At 37.4% G+C, this 21,227-nt stretch overlaps 1 protein-coding gene across 1 annotated transcript in view; it reads right to left on the bottom strand.

Moving 5' to 3' along the window:
- LOC134750676 (sodium-coupled monocarboxylate transporter 1) overlaps positions 1-20,391 on the bottom strand; it is a 55,099-nt gene extending 34,708 nt beyond the window's left edge. Inside the window, exons 1-2 of the mRNA XM_063685909.1 lie at positions 20,272-20,391; positions 11,324-11,532 (exon numbers count right to left, since the gene is read on the bottom strand). Of these exons, the coding sequence (XP_063541979.1) occupies positions 11,324-11,528 (205 nt within the window). The 5' untranslated portion in view covers positions 11,529-11,532; positions 20,272-20,391. The remainder of the gene's footprint in view (positions 1-11,323; positions 11,533-20,271) is intronic.
- Between the last annotated feature and the right edge of the window lie 836 nt (positions 20,392-21,227).

A 21,227-nucleotide genomic window follows, 5' to 3' on the forward strand; every position in this document is an offset into this window, starting at 1 on the left:
GAAGTCGCGGGCAAAAGCTAGTGATATAATATAGTTGAAATTGATGAAATTTTAAACTGCTGTGAAGTTAATTTCTTACAATTAAAATTTTTTTAGGTACTTAGTGTTCATTTACTACTTTACTAAGCTTTTATTATCACAGGGAGACGACGAAGCACCCAGGCCAAGGGCCCAAAGAGAAAACGTGGAGGATCCGGGTGCGCCACCTCCAGATTTATCGGCAAGACCCAGACCACCGTGGGCAACCCAGGAGCCCCTCTCAGAATCGACCGGCCCAGGTGCCGCACCCAGGCGGAACTTATCGGTGGCCTCGCCAAATGCCGGCACTAGGGGCACTGGTGCAGGCCTGGCGACGGAGTCCCCCCAGTCCTCCCGCCCAGGTGCCGCACCCAGGTGGGACCCATGCGTGCCCTCGCCAAAAGACGGCACTAGGGGCACGGGCGCAGGCCTGGCGAAAGAGACCCCCCAGTCCTCCCGCCCAGGTGCCGCACCCAGTTGGGAGTAGGACCCATGGGCGACCTCGCCAAATGCCGGCACTAGGGGCACGGGCGTTTTGTGTATATATTATGTATTAATATATCAAATAACTCATTAATAAGAGTTTTGAATGATTCCCGGTTAGTTTCACTAGACTTATATTGGCCGAAATACAAAAGGTACTAACGGTCTATATCCCGGTCAATATAAGTCTAGTGGAAGTTGTTAATAGCATTACACTGTCTTATCTTATCTACCGTATAAATATTGATTATGATTATGCATTTGGAAAGTATCAAATTAGAACCTGCTGAAACTTTTTCATTGTTAGGTTTGAATATACCGTGGAATATACTTACTCGAATTTAATTTAGCCTAGATGGTAGTGACATCGAGTCATTGGTTGCTTACGAAGCAGGAGGTCCCGGGTTCGAATCCTGGCAAGGGCCGTTAGGACATTTATGTGTGTGTTAATAATATAATAAAAGCTGAAGACGTGGGTTCGATTCCCGCCTCGGCTACCGGTGGACTTGGTCACTTTTTATTTAGTGTCTGATATCTATTTTAGTTTAAAATTTATATACAGTAGTGCGACTATCTAAAAAACCATAAAAATAAATAATTTCATAAAAATAATTTAATTTGTTCCCCAGTTGAATTATTCCTGAGTTCTGGATGTTTTCTATGTATAAAAGTATTCATATACATACATCGTCGTCTAGTAGCCTTATTATTGAACTTATTGTGAAACTCTCTGTGTTAAATTGTCCTTTAATATTATGTATCTATTTATACTACAGTCCCATCAGCATGCAGCGCTCTATATACGGGAATTGATATATCTATTCTATGACTCTTTTCTTTCCGGTCAGACTCTCAAATGTATGCAGAGCTTGAGAACATACTTTAAAAAGCTCGGAATGTCGACGATTGCGTGTTTTTATGTTTTTAGGGTTCTGTACCCAAAGGGTAAAAAACGGGACCCTATAACTTAAACAGTGGACTGTCTATCTGTCTGTCTGTCCGTCTGTCACCAGGCTATATCTCATGAACTGTGATATCTATAGGTAGACAGTTGAAATTTTCACAGATGATGTATCTCTGTTGCCGCTACAACAACAAATTTAATACTAAAAACTGAATAAAATAAATATTTAAGTACGGAACCCTTCGTGCGCGAGTCCGACTCGCACTTGGCCGGATTTTTAATATATATTAGTTTTCAATCACACATAGCAACTTTAAGGCGGGATGCCACCAATGTGCGGCACAAGCATATTCATTACTAAAATGTTGTTTAGTAATTAAAGGATTGGGAGTAGGTTAATTAGGTTAGGGTAGTTAATTAGGTTGGATTATGGGCTGAATCATGTAAAAAAAAGTTGGGGCCATCGCTTAGTCATTTGTGTATTGGTGCCACAGTGCCACTACCTTAGTAGTTGTACGAGTTATGTACCTAATTATTTTTATTACAGCATACCCTGCCCTTAGTGCCCTGGAAACGGCAGAAGCGTCAATCCAGGACCTAGAGCGTCGCCATGCGGCCAACGACGCTACATTGGGGCAGGCTATGCTCCGCGTCGCGCGGAACATGGAACTGCTCATCACGTCCCATGAAGCCCACAACACTCGGCTTCATGAGCAGGTTGTGAGGCTCATAACCTCACGTGATGAGCAGTTCAAACAGTATCAAACCACGACCAACAGCCTGCTACAGCACATGTCAAGGCAGCATGATGCTCTTATAAGATTGCTCGATGTAATGGCAGGCCGTGTTTGCTCGTCAAATCGGGAAGAAGTGAGTATCATTTTTTAATGTTGTGTTGTATAATTTTTACATACATACATACAGTTGCTACATTACCCTCCTTGACAATATTGTACATAATTCTTTACTTAAAAAAATAGATTCATTTAATATGTGTTAGTGTTGGTATGTGTACATCTGTACTATAATCTTGATACTCTTAAAGTAAGTACTCTTACATTTTGAGTAGGGCTACAGGGAACATATTTTTTTAAAGAAACGTTCATCATCTTCCTGGCGTTGTTCCGGCTTTTGCCACGGCTCATGGGATCCTGGGGTCCGCTTGGCAACTAATTCCAAGAATTGACATAGGAACTAGTTTTTACGAAAGCGACTGCCATCTGACCCAGAGGGTAAATAAAGTATTAGGCCTTATTAGGATTAGTCCGGTTTCCTCACGATGTTTTCCTTCACCGAAAAGTGACTGGTACATATATTCCGAAAAACTCAGTTACGAGCCGGGGTTTGAACCCGCGACCGGATTGAAAGTCACACGCTCTTACCGCTCTAGGCCACCAGCGCTCTAAGCTTTTAAGAAGCGTTACATGTAGAAAAAACAGTTTTCACTATGTGCACTGTGCATTGAATATAACATTGCTCTGGGTGCCTAGCCAAGACAATCATTTTCGCTACGACAACGAAACGCTGTCTCTCTACCGCAGTCATATGGAAGAGTGATAGAGGGACACAAAGCATTTCGTTGTCGTAGCACAAACAATGGTCACCTTGGCTAATAGGCACACTGATGAAAAAGTGGCATATTAAGTAATTAACTGTTAAACAACATTAGTATTTAAGTTTTTGTTACTAACACTTCTATGGGAGGCAAAATAAATGATTATTTAATTCATGAATTGCATTTTATCCACTGGTGAGGCAAAGTAATCTGATGCAAATTTTGAGTTGTTTCCTTATGTTAGCCGGTAGAATTTACTTTTAAATGATGATTTTGTATGACAAGTTTAGTATAACGTTCATTTGGATATGATTTTGGTTTGATTTTGTTTGATATTTTTCAGTTAGTATTTTCCTTGCGTTGGTGTGGTGAAAAATCTTGTGTTTCACTTAGTGGTAAAATTTGTTACGGCACGAGGCCTTGACACCCTAGCAACGCTCAAGATTCCACTTATCAAACTTATCGAACTCGCTACGCTCGTGGTTTCATTTCGATGTCTTTCGCTGGCTCGGGTATCAATATTAGCACAAGCAGTTAAACAAGAACTTTGCCCCTTTGTATAACAAATAACTATTTTTACAGGGACGTAATGACGAATGACGATGAATACAGAACAGGATGACTCTTCCGTCATGCCCGTCCGCCCGTATTACCCAACCAGATGCTTTTGGTCGTCATCCGGAGACAACGACATCAACATCAACTATCAACCTCCAGAGTTTACCCAGGCCATTATGATTATTTCTTAGAATTCACACATTTTTATTACACACTTTTATTTAGCTTGACGCCGTATATCCAAACTATCTTTGTATTTGTGTGTGCTTGAAATCTTGAAACTTAAATTTGAACCACTTGCCGATGTCTGATTCAGTTGAAATTTGGAGTACATCCGTAATTCCCAAGACAATGCAATAATATGCTAACATGGAGCTGATCTGATGAACCAGTCAGAATAAGTAGCAAACGTAACTCTTCTATGGAAAAACACAAACACATCGAGTTTGGGTTCATTAGAAAGGTCTCGTACAGTCAGCAGTAAAAGTGTGTCAGTAACTCGTATACTCCACAACATGTGACATTATGAATTGTCACAAATTAAAATATTTTCTATAAATAATTTAATTTGTTCTCATTCTTCAGAAAGTTTTGTTATCTGAGAAGCCGCTTAATATTGTAATGATAATACATACTTATACGAATTCTTAGTTAAAATTGTAAAGCATGGTCACTATCTTGAATTTCTTTATTCTTGGTATGAGCATGTTAAAAAATGTATAGAGTTAGACCAAGAAAAGTTTGCAAGATTTTGGTAGCACACGCAGTGCGTTATTTTAAACATTAAACTCCTATGTTTATCCTTATCTATCTATCTATGTAATTATGACGTTTAAATAACACTTGCACTACGTTTGCTATTTAAATTGTTGCAGACTTATCTTGGTCCAACTATGTATCTGAGGATTCGAAAGGCTTTGTCATAGTAATCCGAAGTCAAAATTGTAAATAATGGCCACCATCTTGAATTCCTTAATTTTTGCCCTGCGGTGTCAGCATGGTTGCATTTTTATCACCTGTCACTATGCCTGCCACTTTTGCACTTACATACTTGTTAGAATAGAACATCATGCATGGTGACAGGCGATAAAAATGCTACCGTGCTAAGCCCGCGGATCATAATGAAAATTGATATAAGAATTGGGGATTTAAGTGGCCCTTTAACATATTACATATTAATTAGTAGTTAAAATTGTAAGAAACGGCACGTGTTATGAATTTGTACATATTGTGTTCAATTGCGTCGAAAATGTAATAGGTACTTAAGCAGATGTAGATAAATATAAATAATATGAACATATAAATCTTCTCTATAGGTTTTTCGAAAAGTGAGTTCTCAGTTCGGGGCGAACTACTATCGTTTACCGTAGTCAGGTTTCAGCTCCAAATCTTCTACAAAACATAATTATATCGATCTCTGTACAGAAAATTACAGACGTGGCGTCTCCGTTTGGTTATATCCTCCTAGTGAGTAAATAGATCCCTAGTGGCTTTCATACGTCATGTTCTCTGGCGTTGCGATTTGCCATAGAGCATAACGTGCTTTCATATTGGTTGATACTGTCGAAGGCCGAAGGCCGAGCTCCGCGTAGGGCCGAAGGCCCGAAGCGTCACACGAGAGGGGGAAGTTGGAGTTTAAACACGACCCAATAGTAAAAATGTCTTAGACAAGCGAAACGGCGGGCCGAAGGCCGAAGGCCGTAGGCCCGACGATATGATAATAGGCTGTGACAGACGGACAGACAGAGACAGGCGCACAAGTGATCCTATAAGTAAGCGTTCCGTTTTTTCCTTTTGAAGTACGGAACCCTAAAAATGTACAGTCCATTGATAGAGCCCGGTAACGATTTTAGATCAAAAATGTAAAATTGATAGATTTTAGTCTTTGAAATTGTACACCTTTTGTTACGTAATTATCTAAATAACAAGTATTGGTTTCTATTAGCACGTATTCTCATCATGCGTTTTAATAATGAGGTCGCGAGCGTGCGTCACTGGTAATATATGAAGAGAAGGGGCAGTTTTTAAAAATTCATAAAAATTAAAATGGTAAATTATACAAAATGATGTATAAGAATAGTTTCAGCAAATTTTGTAGATTATTGAAGTATCAAAATTACGTTGAAATTATGTCTATTTTCAGAGAAATTGTCACTTGTTTTGAAGTAATTTCTGGAGAAAATTGATTTCATCTAACTTTCATTTACACTACTTCAAAGTCATAATAATAAAAATGTAGTCTGTACAGGATATGTGTAATACAAAATTACCATTTTTAGCAGTCCAAACTTTACGAAATTTACAAATAAGAGCGACAAAATCAGTGCTTTACGCGCGATTACCTAAACGTCCAACAGAAAAAAAAACATTACTAATTTAGTGATCCTGTTTTCAAAAAATTTATCTGTAAAACGGCAAGATGAGAAGACGTGCTAATAGAAACTTGTTATTTCTATTACGTATCAAAAGTTGTACAATTTTACCGACTTAATCTATCAATTTTACGTTTTTGCGACTAAAATCGATAACGGATTCTTAAACGTTTAGCTTAAAATTGTGAAATTAATTATATGTAGTGATTGCACACAACTAAACACATCATTTATTAGTAAATTAAGTTCATAATAAACGTAAGTAACTTGGTAGCGCTCTAAAAGTAATTTGTTACTGTTTTCGGTTTAAATAATAAATTATTCTCGGTACATAGTCAAATAGTATGCTATTGTTTAATTATCAATTTTTCTTGACACTTGACATAAATAGTCGCCTAAATAGTGTTTAGTTTTTAAGTTTATAAAATGCATATATATATATATATATATATATATGTTAGTCTGTAAGGTATTTGTAATATGTGACTTGTAATTGTTGCCTGATTTAAATTTTTAAATAAATAAATAAATTGTTCTAAATTGCGTGTTGGTGTGCACGCACCGCAATAGGTAGGTATTTAAGTACTTACTTCAAAATGACAGTAAATAATATACGCAAAAAGTTTTGATTTTATTTTAACCCTGAATGCCAAGAACCCCTAAAGTGGTCGTTACTAGTCGTGCCCACAGCGCCAAGGACCACTATAGCGGTTATGGCTGACGCTGTCAAAGTAACCTTGACACTTTCAAGTAAAGTTTACATTCGCTCGCTTGCGCCGGTTATCTTGGCGTGACAGTGACGTTTTTGTTTATGACAAAGCGTTCAAAAGGTTAACATTGCTATTGATCTTTTTTTTACTGCGTGCTTAATCTTTCGTATGCTCCCGTCAAAAAATTGCTATTTAAATAGCAATCTAGACAACTTCATGTTTAAGTTGAATATATATGGAATCAGATTTGCTTCTAAGCATACCAAAGGTTAAGATTGTCCTAAATACACAACTATTCTAGTCTTGCCTGTTTTTGTAGAATTGTACAGTCGCCATCAGATATACGTAAAGGTCTTTTTCGTGCACATTTGTGGACAAAAAAAAACAAAACTTTTCCCTCGCAATTTAACTAGACGGAGCCCCGCTTCGCGGGCATTTGTAAGCTACCTAACGAACCTAGTAATAAAAAACGGACTTTTCTGAATATGGTTTACGAAATGTGTTGGGACAACTTGATTTATGAACGTGGTTTAGAAATAGGCAGCTTGAGAGATAGGTGACGAGTAATTTGTTTCATTTTTTTTACAATTTTTGAGCGTTCATAGGAGAATGTGTGGAGCGAGCATTATTTGACGTGTAGGTCTGGGTTCAACAAAAAGAACACTTGTCAATAAGGTGTTCGTACTGTTAAAATTCATTTAACAATAGCCTTTATCGACCATCAGCAGTGTAGTCCCTTTTTGATTGATGGAGATTGTCACGTATAGTTCCACTACTCGCCGCCGCGTCGTCCACAGCGCATTAGTTCATCTATCGCTTACAAGATGTCATTAATTTCTGTAAAGTTATGTACTGAAAAAAAAATCTTTACTCTATGTTACAAATTCCCCTTTTGCACGTCAAAAACTCCAAGATGGTGCCCAAGCCTATAGACAAAAAAGTCTAGTGAACAAATCATTACATGTCAAAATTTGACATTAGCAATCCACAGTTAGGTGACAACGAAACCAAACCGAACCACGCCGAGTTCAGAGCCATTTTAAACCGTATAGTAGTAAGAAAACAAAGTTGATTTTTGTTGAATAATTTTTTCAATGAATGAGTTTTGGTTGTACCAAATGATACTTTCCACAGTTGATGAACAAATGATTCATTCCACTGTTGAACTGATGTTGAAGCCGAAACTGACAGTTGTGCATCTCGAATAGGGCCCAATATTACACTTCAAACAATATGAAACTCAATAAAAAACAAAATAAATGTCCAGTGACCAACTTGGACAATCTCGAAACATCAAAACGATGAAAGGCGCTTAAGATTTTCTTAATTTAGGTAGGTTATTAGCTATTAATAATGATTTTTACTCAAAGTTGTACCAAAATTTTGTCAAAATATATTCTGCTGTATTTGTATGAAAAAATTAAAACCAGTTGTTTATCATCCTCACAAATATTTGCAACTTTTTAACATTAAGAGTCCCCGGGAAACTCGGCCGAATTTCACCTTCCCATACAAACGGAGTTTCGTTCTCATTTTAAAACTACGTGTTGGATTGTAATGAAACTATACATATTTACAATCATATGAGGTATAACTATGCCTGTAATTAGTTTAGATAGCTGTAGCTATAGCTTATAAAACAAAAGAAATAGAGCAAAAACACGTTTTGTGTGAAAAATTCTAATTTATCCTGGGATGTATTATTAGTAGCACATTATTACTATTAGTCATGAGTCAATTCTAGATCAAACCGGGTTTCTTCATTGTTTCCTTAGCCTGATAACACACAAAAAGGACTAATTATCATTTAATTCACATTTAAATTCCCATTCCGCGTGTTATCTGCGAACTGTGACGTTTGCGTTGCCTTGATAACGTAACATTTAAGGGGCCCGCTGATTATCAGTCCGCTGGACGATATCAGCCTGTCAGTTAGAACAAAACAATTACAGTTCCGAACAACTGACAGGCCGATATTGTCCGGCGGACTGGTAATCAGTGGGCCCCTATAGTGTATACAAACGAGTAAGCACGGCCTTCATTTAAAAAGTTGTGCAGAAAAAAATTTCTTTTTACAAGCTTTTATTTAGTTTCACCTGTCTCTATCCCGTTGTCTGTAATCAAATCTTGCAAGTTAAATTTGACCCACTTCACGGTTTCCAGTGAAGCTGAAAATTTGCATACATGTGTAAGTCGTGTGACAATGCAATATTATGGTACCATCGAACTGATCTGATGATGGATCATTGAAACTCTGTGGTTAAACAACGCGACCTAAGATTGTATTTGGGGTTGTTAGAATTGTTTCGATGTGTATTAGTGGCCTGTGGAAAGAAAAGTACAGTCAGCGATAAAAGCTTGTATCAAAAATGAATTTTTTGATAAAAATACTTTTTATGTCATTCGTTTAGTGTAGGCATCAATAATAGAAAATAAAACTACACATAAAAATATCAATCTCTAATAGCTCTAGGAAAAGAAAATGTATGTGTAAGTAGATTGTTACCGCGTTGTTCTCTCCGCTACTATTGACATTAAATGATTGTTGTTTAAGAAATGCGTACACTGGAGAGGAAACGAATTGAGATGATTAATAAAATCCACTTTGCGAATACAATAGGCTGACTAACGTAACGTCAGATCTCTGGAATTATAAACCATTCTAAAGACAATCAAAATCAATTATTAATATTCCGATTTATTGAGTTGTTATGTCGTATTAAATGAGAGAACAATGAATTATAAAGCAACCACAACGTACTTAAGCCATGACTTTCAACAAGTTGGCTTTAAGAGTCCCCGGCAAGCTCGGCCGAATTTCATCTTCCCATACAAACGGAGTTACGTTCTCTTTTTAAAACTACGTGTTGGATTTGATTGATGGATTGAAACTTTGCACATACAATGACATGAGGTATATCTAATTAGTTTATATTTCTCTAGTTTATAAAACAAACGAAATAGAGTTTTGTGTGAAAAACTTAAATTCGCTGTATTTTTTTAACTATGGTATCTGAAGCTACATAAACTAATTACAGACATAGATATACCTTATCCTATTGTAAGTACAAAAGTTTCAGAGCAAACTAGCTACCCGTTTTAAAATGAGAGCGTAACTACGTTTGTATGGAGAACCAAGCTTGCCGGGAACTTAAAAGAAGCTACTATTCAAGCAAGCAATATCAGGCGAATATCAGGCAATATACGCAAGAGGCTCATAAAAGTGTACATCTGGAGTATAGCACTATACGGAAGCGAAACGTGGACAATGAGGCAACGTGATAGGGAAAGGCTGGAGGCTTTTGAGATGTGGTGCTGGCGCCGAATGGCAAAGGTCAGTTGGACGGAGAAGAAAACAAATGAAGAGGTTTTACGCATGGTAGGAGAGAAGAGGAGTTTGTTGAGAACCATAGAAAATAGAAGAGGAAAGATGCTTGGACACCTGCTACGACACGACGAATTTATCAAGAACATAATTGAAGGGAGAGTTGAGGCAAGGAGGCGGAGGGGCAGACCAAGGAGAACATACATAGATCAAGTAAAGGAAAAACTCAACGTCGTGTCGTATCAGGCTGTCAAGGAGAAGGCAGAGGACCGACACTTATGGAAATCGCTCCACCGACAAGAGTATAACTCTTAAATATATGATGATGATTCAAGCATATCTCTGGGAAACACCAAAGGTATGTGTCATGTGTGTCTTGACATTCATACAGTACCTATTAGACTACAATTGTGTACCTATTCTTAGCCTTTTGAACTCCAGGATCCATTGAAGATGTCGTGAGTTTCACACTATTAAATAAGGATTAGGTATGTTGGCTACCTCGTAGCTACTTATGACAAAAGATTTTGAAAAAGGACTTCATAAATTCGTCTTATTAACTTATTAAGGCCCCGTAAGTTCGTGTTCTTCTCTCACTCTTGAGTGTAATCGCGTGAGCGAAAGGAATGTGCCTGCATGGGATCGCGGATATCATATTTTTGAACTTTTTTTGTTCATTTAAAAAAAAAAAGTAATCGGTAATTTCCCTTAAACATCATATTGCCGATTTTTAGAAGCAATTTTCATATTTTTAGCTTTTGTGTAAAATTAAGTGCATTTTAGATCTATTCTACTAGTTTCTAGTTCGTGATTTTTTTTTATCGAGCGAAAATCAAACTCAGTATTCGAATCGATTCAGTCCCTAGAGAAAAGCCTCAAGATTGCTTATTAAATTGATGGCAGCCGTATCGTGATCCAAAGAAGCACAACGACATTTTTAAAACTCCGTTTTCTGAACCTACTGCACTCCGTACTGCCGGACCTTCATGTTGATACCTCAGTCACTAAACCTGATGTTTAGCGTAATCCACTGGCGTGCGCGCTTGCTATAAAAAAACCGACCAAGTGCGAGTCCTACTCGCGCACGAAGGGTTCCGTACCATTACGCAAAAACGGCAAAAAAATCACGTTTGTTATATGGGAGCCCCACTTAAATATTTATTTTATTCTGTTTTTAGTATTTGTTGTTATAGCAGCAACAAAAATACATCTGTGAAAATTTCAGCTGTCTAGCTATCACGGTTCATGAGATACAGCTCTTGACAGACGGACAGACAGACAGATAGACAGACAGCGGAGTTTTAGTAATAGGGTCCCGTTTTCACCCTTTGGGTACGGAATTCTAAAAACGGACTTCGACGTTCGATTTTTAGAATTAGCACTTATTAAATATCTTACCCAAAAAGCTTCTAACTCCAAGCGTTCCCCTAGCGACTGACAGCACCATAGCCAGCGTGCTGACCCCGCCGCCCGCGAATATGTACGCGCGCTTCGCGCTGCCCCCTGCGCGGGCGCCGCGCGCGCGCCACAGCGGCACGCACGACGTCGCGCACACGAACACGCCAAACACTACGCATTCCCAAGCTAGCCAGCCTGTCGCCATGGTTCTGGAAGGAACAGTTAAATATTTTGTAAATATATTATTTAAAAAAACCGGACAAGTGCGAGTCGGACTCGCCCACCGAGGGTTCCGTACTTTTTAGTATTTGTTGTTATAGCGGCAACAGAAATACATCATCTGTGAAAATTTCAACTGTCTAGCTATCACGGTTGATTAGATACAGCCTGGTGACGGACAGATGGACAGACGGACAGACGAACAGACGGACAGACGGACAGCGGAGTCTCAGTAATAGGGTCCCGTTTTTACCCTTTGGGTACGGAACCCTAAAATATGACATTGTGCTTTTGTAGCTAATGTAAAGAAATATCTGTTTAACAATTGCGATAACAAAATTTACCATTTGGATTTATTTGTTATTATATAAATTATATAATTATTAAATAAATCATATCATATCATATCATATACGTGTTATCAGGTAGAGTTAAACCAAGATAAGTCTGCAACGATCTTGATAGCACACGCAATGCGTTATTTATACGTCATAATTTAGCAAACTTAGCGGTTTCACTCGGTTTACTAATGTATTGCCAAAAATCGTTTCCCAAAGTATTACTTCCCAAACTATTTTACGCAAATTATCATTTGGTAAAATTTCATTTCGCAAATTTTCATAATCCAACCTAACCTAACCCAACCTAGTACGTCATTTTCATTTCGCAATATGGGGTTGGGAAATGAAATGGTTGCGAAGTAAAAAACTTGCTAAAATTTCATTTGGGAAATGAAACTGATGCCATAAGTTTGTTGGGAAGTGAAATTTGGCGAAAAATATTTTGGCTAAACGGCGGTATCCCGTTTTACTCACGTGTTTTTAGTCACTCGCGCGACATGTTTCGGAGAGCCTAGGTCACCATTATCAAGCACTAACAGTGCTTGAGTGAGTAGCATAATTTCATATAAATTTGACGTTTAAAATAACACTCGCACTGTGTATGCTATTAAAATTGTTGTTGTTGTTTGTTGTGTGTTGTTGTTATTGTGTTGTTGTTGTTGTTGTTGTTGTATTGTGTTGTTGTTGTTGTGCAGACTGATCTTGGTCTAACTCTAATTGTTGTATTTGTATAGTTTTTGATACGTATTTGTTGTCTATGTTTAGTTTTAAGTTCCTTTTCTAGAACTCTATTTTTAAACCCTTGACGTATGTCTGTAATTCATGTTTTTATGTCAGTACTTTAATAAACCTGGTGCGAATAAGTCAACTGCTTGTGTGTTACTTTTCCATAACTATCGAAATTCCTCTTCTAAATCCCTCTTCCTCTTTGCTGTCCTCTTCTTCATTCTCCTCTCCTACACTAATAAAGGGGACAACGGGTTCTTCATAGAAATGTAGTTCACATTTTCTTCTCTGGATATTAATATTGATATTATGGAAAATATTGTTTTAAATTTAAATGTTTGTTAACCATAGCCCGTTTGTTTTTTTTTAACTCTTATAATAGGTCAAAATATTTATCAGTAGGTACGGTTTTGACTCACTATTATTTTTAGTCGCTTTTGTACAACCGCCGCGGACACTCGTGCCTGAGGATGGATTCCCAAAGAATCCGAAACATGTCGCCAAAAGCGACTAAAAATAATAGTGAGTAAAAACCGTACTGATAAATATTTTGAAATATGTCTCACGATAGTTTAAGTGCGATCTTATAATAGGTACCTAATAAAAAATAAAGAAAATTATAAAAGCTCTTAACTCTTATAATAGGTAAGTAGGTACCTAGTAAAAAAAAAATTGTGTAAAAATAATTTTCTATAATTTCAATACCTAAAGAGGAAAATAGAAACTATTTTCCTCTTTGCGTAAGGAGCAATCATACCTAAGTACACAAACGTATAATAAGTAATAGATTATTTTATAAGTGTGATGGAAAAAATATTCGTTTGTTATCTATGATAACAAAATAAAAAACCGGCCAAGTGCGAGTCGGACTCACACACGAAGGGTTCCGTAGCATTAACTATAAAAACGGTCACCCATCCAAGTACTGACCCCGCCCGACGTTGCTTAACTTCGATCATAAATCACGTTTGTAGTATAGGAGCCCCACTTAAATCTCTATTTTATTCTGTTTTTGTTGTTATAGCGGCAACCGAAATACTATCACAGATCACGAGATACAACCTGGTGACAGACGGACAGACAGACAGACAGACGGACAGTGGAGTCTTAGTAATAGGGTCCCGTTTTTACCCTTTGGGTACGGAACCCTAAAAAGCACGATGTGCTCAATAATTATACACGGTGTTTCCTGGTGTTTCCTGTAACAGGAGCAATAAATTAAGCTGGAGGCTGAACGCCTTTAGATAATAGAAACTATAGTAGGTAATATCATAAAGAGAATGAATGAATGAATGAGATAGCAGTATTTTAATAAAAAAAACTACCTATTATTTTATTTAAAATATTTATTCGTTTTTTTATTTCATTTTCAGCACGTGTCTCTAACTATACACCGAGATGTATTATTACTTGTAAATAAAACAAGCACGTGTCAAAAACTAACTACAATTTTAGAATCTATATCTTAGTGACAAAATTCAAAATGAACTCTACAAATAACAATCATACTCCCACAATAGTCAGGATCAAGTGGGTAAAGATTATGTAAATGTCAACTGTTGGATGTAAAATGACACTTCCGTAAATGGCAATTGACTTTGACGTCAGAGAAGAACGGAGGTGTAAATTTATCGCTAGAGTCGGACCGAACTAACTCTGCATGACATTTACAATTAATCATTAATTACGTATTTCTAAAATTAGTCTTTGGTTACCGCGATATTTACTCATGAAATAATTTCAATTTCAATTTTCAATTTATTTATTTAAAACTAAATGCATTGTTACAGGACTAGCCTAAGTCATTACATTTTATATCTAGGTTCGATTATAAATAATAATAATAATAAAATAAAAAACAATAATAATAAATGTATGAACTAAGTACATAAAAATCATGTCAAAGATACATTAAATATCATTTCAATAATTAGGTCAGTGACTCGCATATTTTTAAACAATCCCTCTCAATAACCTTCCAGCCGTCCGCAAACAGATCGCAGGAGTGTTGGACAGCACCGAGCTTATTATAAATAAAACTATGAAAACCACGTTGCCTCCCCGCACCACCACCAACCATCACTACCACGCACCACCATATAAGTATGTATATCGCCGCCTAGCGCTGCACCCATTAGTAAAAACTTTGCCTAGTTTGGGGCTAGGTTGATCTGTATAAGATGTCCCTAATATTTATTTATTTATGTATACACACACATATATGACAGCCATCATTCCTAATTAAGGTGTCAGATATAATCTAGTATGTCACCGCCATTAGCAATGTTACAGTAACTTACGTAGCAAATTGCACAAAATTGCTTTATTTGTTGTTTTAAACGCTACACGCTATTACAGTAATTGTAGAAATATTTATATGGAATCGCGGGAAATCTCAGTTCGTTTTGTTGTATAACTTTGTCACTTTAATGTTTGTTTTATTTTATATTACAAGCTTTTTTTTTATACTACGTCGGTGGCGAACAAGCATACGGCCCGCCTGATGTTAAGCAGTCTCCGTAGCCTATGTACGCCTGCAACTCCAAAGGAGTTACATGCGCGTTGCCGACCCTAACACTCCTCTCCCTCGTTGAGCTCTGGCAACCTTACTTACCGGCAGGAGTAGGGTCTAGTGTTATTTGGCTGCGGTTTTCTGTAAGGTGGAGGTACTTCCCCAGTTGGGCTCTGCTCTAGATCTGGAATGACATCCGCTGTCCTGTGCCCTACCACACAAAGCGAAAGGTCATTCACAGTGCCTATACCTCTCTTTTGGACGAAGTTTAAGGACATACCCCCGGGTCCGGACGTAGTTTAAGGACATACCCGGGTCCTTTAATGTTCATTTAATGACTGTCGCGTGTATCAAGCGTGTGAAGCTAACGGAGGGATCGAAAAAGTTAAATTGACAAGATTTAAAACGTTTGGAGTCGCAGCAAGCTAATTTTTTTTTATAAACTGGAGCTATAATAACTAATTACAGACCTAGATATACCTCGTCATTCTATTTGCAAAGTTTCATTACAATCCAACAGGTAGTTTTAAAATGAGAACGAAACTCCGTTTGTATGGGAAGGCGAAATTTGGCCGAGCTTGCCGGGGACTCTTAAAGCGTCGGCAATGCGCATGGAACGCTCCAGGAGTTACAGGCGTCCATAGGCCAGGTGACCGCTTACCATCAGGCGTAGGCGGGCCGTATGCTTGTTTGTTAACCACAAAACGACTGATTTAATACTCCATTCCATACAAACACTGTGTGAATTGATACACGCGACAGTCATTAAATGAACAAGTTTTTCTTATTTACATATTAGTGGCCGATTCCAATTAAACAATATTGTTTTCACCATATTTTGATACTACTATATAGTATGTTTTATCAATCAAGCAAATACATCGAATTTAATCGAATTTAAACTGTTGTGAGACATACTCACATTAAATAATTTCACGGTTTACACTCACTTGTTTTAGTCACTCGCGCGACATGTTTCGGAGAACCTAGGTCTCCTTTTTCTTTAGGTTTTTAATGCAAGCAAAAACATCTATAAGCCATAGTACAAATTTTGAGACTAAAGGAAAAGTGGTAAAATTTATCGCTTCGGGCAAAAATTGAACTTGTGATTTTTTGGAACACGCCCTAAGGCGTGTAAACAGAAGGAAGGAATGAAAACATTCGCACGCTTTTGGTAAACAGTAAACTTCGGTAGCTCAGTCGGTTAAGAGCGATTGAACCGGTGTTCCAAAAGGTTACAAGGAGTCTTACCTGACGCGGTAGATTTTTAGGGTTCCGTACGCAAAGGGTAATTACTATAATTACTAAAACTCCGCTGTCCGTCTGTCTGTCACCAGGCTGTATCTCATGAACAGTGATAGCTAGACAGTTGAAATTTTCACAGATGATGTATTTCGATTGCCGCTATAACAACAAATACCAAAAAGTACGGCACCCTCGGTGGGCGAGTCCGAATCGTAGTTGTTTTATTTTGTCTTTAATTTAAAAATATTTAAGGTCGCATGACCTTGACCGTTAGCTAACGCTGATTAGTGCTGACGAAATGCAATCAGAGTTGTATCATAATGCATTTCGCTCTCACTTATTGGTGCGCGTGAGATGACTCAATGTAGCATCAAATTGAATTAAATCTATATCAAATCGTTACAGTGGAATCGGCCTCTTAGTCACATGACTAAGGGTCAAGCACCAGTTTATTTACTCCAAACCCTGGCCTTGACTTTGCTGCATCTAAACATTACATTTCATTCAAACCTTAGATACTACTACATAAAGTCGTTTTTTTAATCTTGACTAAACAAAAAAGAGCTATCTAGAATGTTTGTTGTTGAACTTTGAACTTCATATTGACATGATTATAAATAGAATGCTTTTGATAAGATTTCTAGCCTAATTATGTATGTCTAGACTCAACTGAAGACGAGTTTGGCACTTGTTTCTAATTTCTTGTCCAAGTAGTACGGAAGATTAATGACGACATATGACGAAATACACGACGACGACGACGACGATATGACGATAATATTTTCAACTCAGCAGCTCGAACAAGCCTATTTTCCTCACTCCCTGGAGTGAGGAAAGTGCGACTTTCCTCACTCCAGGGAGTGAAACAAAGTAGCTTTTTAATTTAGTGAAGGCCATAAACTGACGCTTCATACTTTTATTTAATTTTTTTTTTGTTTCTGTATTATTCTGTGTAATTCGAAATACATTTTACCCTTTAATATGTTCTCACCACTGAGGTGAAAAATTATGTGTGCAACACGAGAGCAAAGTTATTTTCCATTTCGTGTTTTTGAGTTCCTCGCTACGCTCAAGTTACTAACTTAGAATCTTTCGCTTTCTCGGGACTCAAAATAAGCACTCGCAAGAAAAACCAACTTTCCTCTCTTAAGGTTATGCTCTCTTAAGGTGGTTTGTTGCTTTAGAGAATAAAGAACACTTCTAATATGTCGTTGTTTCAATTAGCAAGTCCTTACAGTTGCACAAATAACTATTGTTGTGATGTTATTATTATTCATCTCTAATGAGTTATTGGTTGTGGAACAGATGTATAAAGTCTAAGAAAGAATCGTCGACCTCAAAGCCCAGTCGGCAGTGACCCTGTTCGAATCCTGGTATAGGGCATTTGTGTGTACACACTGTTCCTGTTTTTTTTTTTTTTTTTTTTTAAAGGCACACTAAACAGACAACATTCAACATAGTTACAAAGAGTACATGAGTGGTAGGTATTGCATAAGAATGCCATCCAAAGCAAGCATGCACAGCAAGAAAGAAATATAAGGAGCAAAAACTATCCTAAAACTACTCAAAATTATACTAAATTACAAATTACAACATTTCGCAAATACTTAATAATTACATGTCAAATTGCGTACTATTTATGGATGGTATAGAAAGGATCGCAATCTCTTATGGCAGAATTGTTGTAAAAGTGACCGCGTTAAGCTTTAAATAATAGTTCCTAATCTCTCCGGTGGCGCTAGTTAGGCTCTGGGACATGAGTATAACATGAACCATATAAGGCAACAAATAACCCGACCAAATTACGTAGGTTGTTTTTGGTAGTATTTCGGTGTATGGTGGCGCCGCCTAATTACTGTTTTTTGATGGACACTTTTCATACATAGAGATTTGGCTCCTTTATACAGTCTCCATGGTACTATTATTGAGAAGTGTGATGATGGCCGAGTTGTTTAGTATTCCACCTAAATGCTATATTAACTCATTAGAAGTAGTGCGGCTACTGGCTGGTGACACAAACGAGGTCTATAAAAACAAATAACTGACAACTTCAGTGTCATTAAAAACGTGATTAAATCAGCACGAATACAAAATAAAATTCAGTAAACCCTATTTAAGGTGTTCCACCAGAAAGCAGCCATCAGTGCCAGAGGCCTCTGCCAGCCGCAGACCCGAAACCATACCGGTAAGCCAAGCTCTTCTGAATTAATATAGTACGATCACCAATTACTTAACAGTCCACTGGCTTTACGCCACATGTGTAATGTTTTCTATGTGTATGTAGGTATAGTCGTTGATTACCCACAAGTGGGCCAAAAATTACCACCGTACTGCACCGTCTGCACCATAGGTCCCATATGGCCTTATTGTATACTCGACTCGTACCTAACATCAACTTATTATGTCCGTTATTACAATCATGTGCCAATTTTATGGTTTATTCAGCTAGCTCTCTTTGTGACGCAACACTTCAGCCGGTTTACAAGTGTGCGCATGAGTTCATTTATTGCAAAAGTCACCATAATATTTTATTTTGGAGTTTATTGGCGTTTGCTCCTTAAGATATAAGCCCGGGGTATGAAAATATATTGGGAATAAAATCAAAAGTGACGTTACGTTGTTTCGCGCGCAATTTATCTTGCTCATCCCCTAGCAACGGCTGCATGGAAACACTATTTATTCAATGCCAACATTGTCAACAAAAATAACAACTGTGTATTTGTGTCGCTTAACATCAAAACTCGGGTAAATCCATTCGAACCTCAGCAAATATCTACCCTATTACCTTTTCTTAATATTAAAATCGCATAAGATTAATTTACCCGAGTTTGACATGTATGTACAGTCAAGGGCATAAATATATATACATTCCCAAATTTACAAAAATATGGTTACGCTGTTACACCTTAGACAATAAAGTCGTGTTCACATATTTTTGAGCCATTTGTCTGGATCGATCTTTTATAACGACACACGCGCACGCGCACACACACACACACACACACACACACACACACACACACACACACACACACACACACCGCGACCACGACCACTCTTTATCTCTATTACAAAATAAATTCGCGTAAGTCCCGATTGAAAATGTGATTTAATATGTGTTCAAAACGCGAAAGTTTTAAATGTTTTACATATGTATTTATAAATACTTTTTTTTTCTAAGTATGTATTAGAAAACATCCATATCTCAAGAACAAATATTTGTGATAAACACACAAGTCAAAGACCTTACCAGGATTCGAACCCCGGACCTCCTTCTTCGTAGACAGGGTAACTACCGACTAGACTAGGAGGCCGTGATCGTCACACAAAATACAGATCTAGGTCATCCAGTGACAGTGGAGTCTTAGTAATAGGGTCCCGTTTTTACCCTTTGGGTACGGAACCCTAAAAACCAACATACATATAAACGAATTAATTGATATAATTAATTTTAATTGCGTTAAATACTGTAATTCATTATTTTTGAATATAAAAAAATAACAATAAGTTAGCAATATTATTGTTGCATTATTTTTTGCAATACCAGCGTCGAGATCCTTGAGTGGTATCTTGACATTAAGCTGAGTGGAGACCCTTTCAGTGACGCTTATTAATAATAAATTGTTCTGTTGTCTATGTAATACCTAAATTTAAGCGTTTTCTGAATAAATTTCTTGTATTCTATTCCATTCAATAGTTGTTATTGATTACAAGAGATCGCACTTCAGCGAAAAAACTTGTAGGTAGGTAGATATAGGCTTTACTTTGACCTCAATAGTGTTTATATTATATCATGTAAACATTACTTTTTCCCATCAGCCTAGACAAAACACTCACAAGTCAAAACACAATTATTCTCAAACAAAACAACCACTAAAAGACCATAACTAGCTCTTTAGACTCACGTGTGTTCCGAATATAGCTTGCTATTGGCTTTGGTCCCAAAGTATAATGCACTACCGGGTTACGAGATAAATGTACGCGTGGTACGTGCGACCGGAACGGCGCGGTGGCGTAGACTGTTTTCAAACGATTGACGATATTATACGCGGGTGTCTTTTTATAATGAAATATGTGTGTGCAAATAGATAATAGTGATTAGAGGTTTAGAGGGATGATGGTCGAATGGGTTAAACTTAGCTTTGCGCTTTAGTATCTAAGGTAGAATTATGCTTCTGCAAGATTTTAGAAAAAACCGGCCAAGTGCGAGTTGGATTGCGCACGAATGGTTCCGTACCATTACGCACAAAACGGCAAAAAATCACGTTTGTTGTATTCCCATCAAAATTTTAAAACGGCTCCGATTAATACCCTTCGGGTACGGAGTTATAATTACGTCTTATTCACCGTATCATATATCGCTAGGTAATTAAAAACTCAAAAGATGTCAACCAATTTTAAGGAATATAGATTTAATGGAAACTTGATGTATTTTCAAAACTTTTGCAAACAGGTATCTATATAAGTAAAAAAAAATTACGCCCTAATTTATAGGGTCCCTTACCCAAAGGGCAAAAACGGGGATATTAGTAAGACTCCACTATTCATCTGTCCGTCTGTCTGTCACCAAGCTGTATCTCATGAACCGTCATAGCTAGACAGTTGAAATTTTCACAGATGATCTATTTCTGTTCCTTACCCAAAGGGCAAAAACGGGGATATTAGTAAGACTCCACTATCCGTCTGTCCGTCTGTCTGTCACCAAGCTGTATCTCATGAACCGTCATAGCTAGACAGTTGAAATTTTCACAGATGATGTATTTCTGTTGCCGCTATAACAACAACTACTAAAAAGGAATAAAATAAATATTTAAGTTGGTCTCCCCTAGAACAAACGTCATTTTTTTGCCAAGTTTTTGCG

Source organism: Cydia strobilella, chromosome 20 (genome assembly GCF_947568885.1).
Source record: "Cydia strobilella chromosome 20, ilCydStro3.1, whole genome shotgun sequence".
Classification (NCBI taxonomy): Eukaryota; Metazoa; Arthropoda; class Insecta; order Lepidoptera; family Tortricidae; genus Cydia; species Cydia strobilella.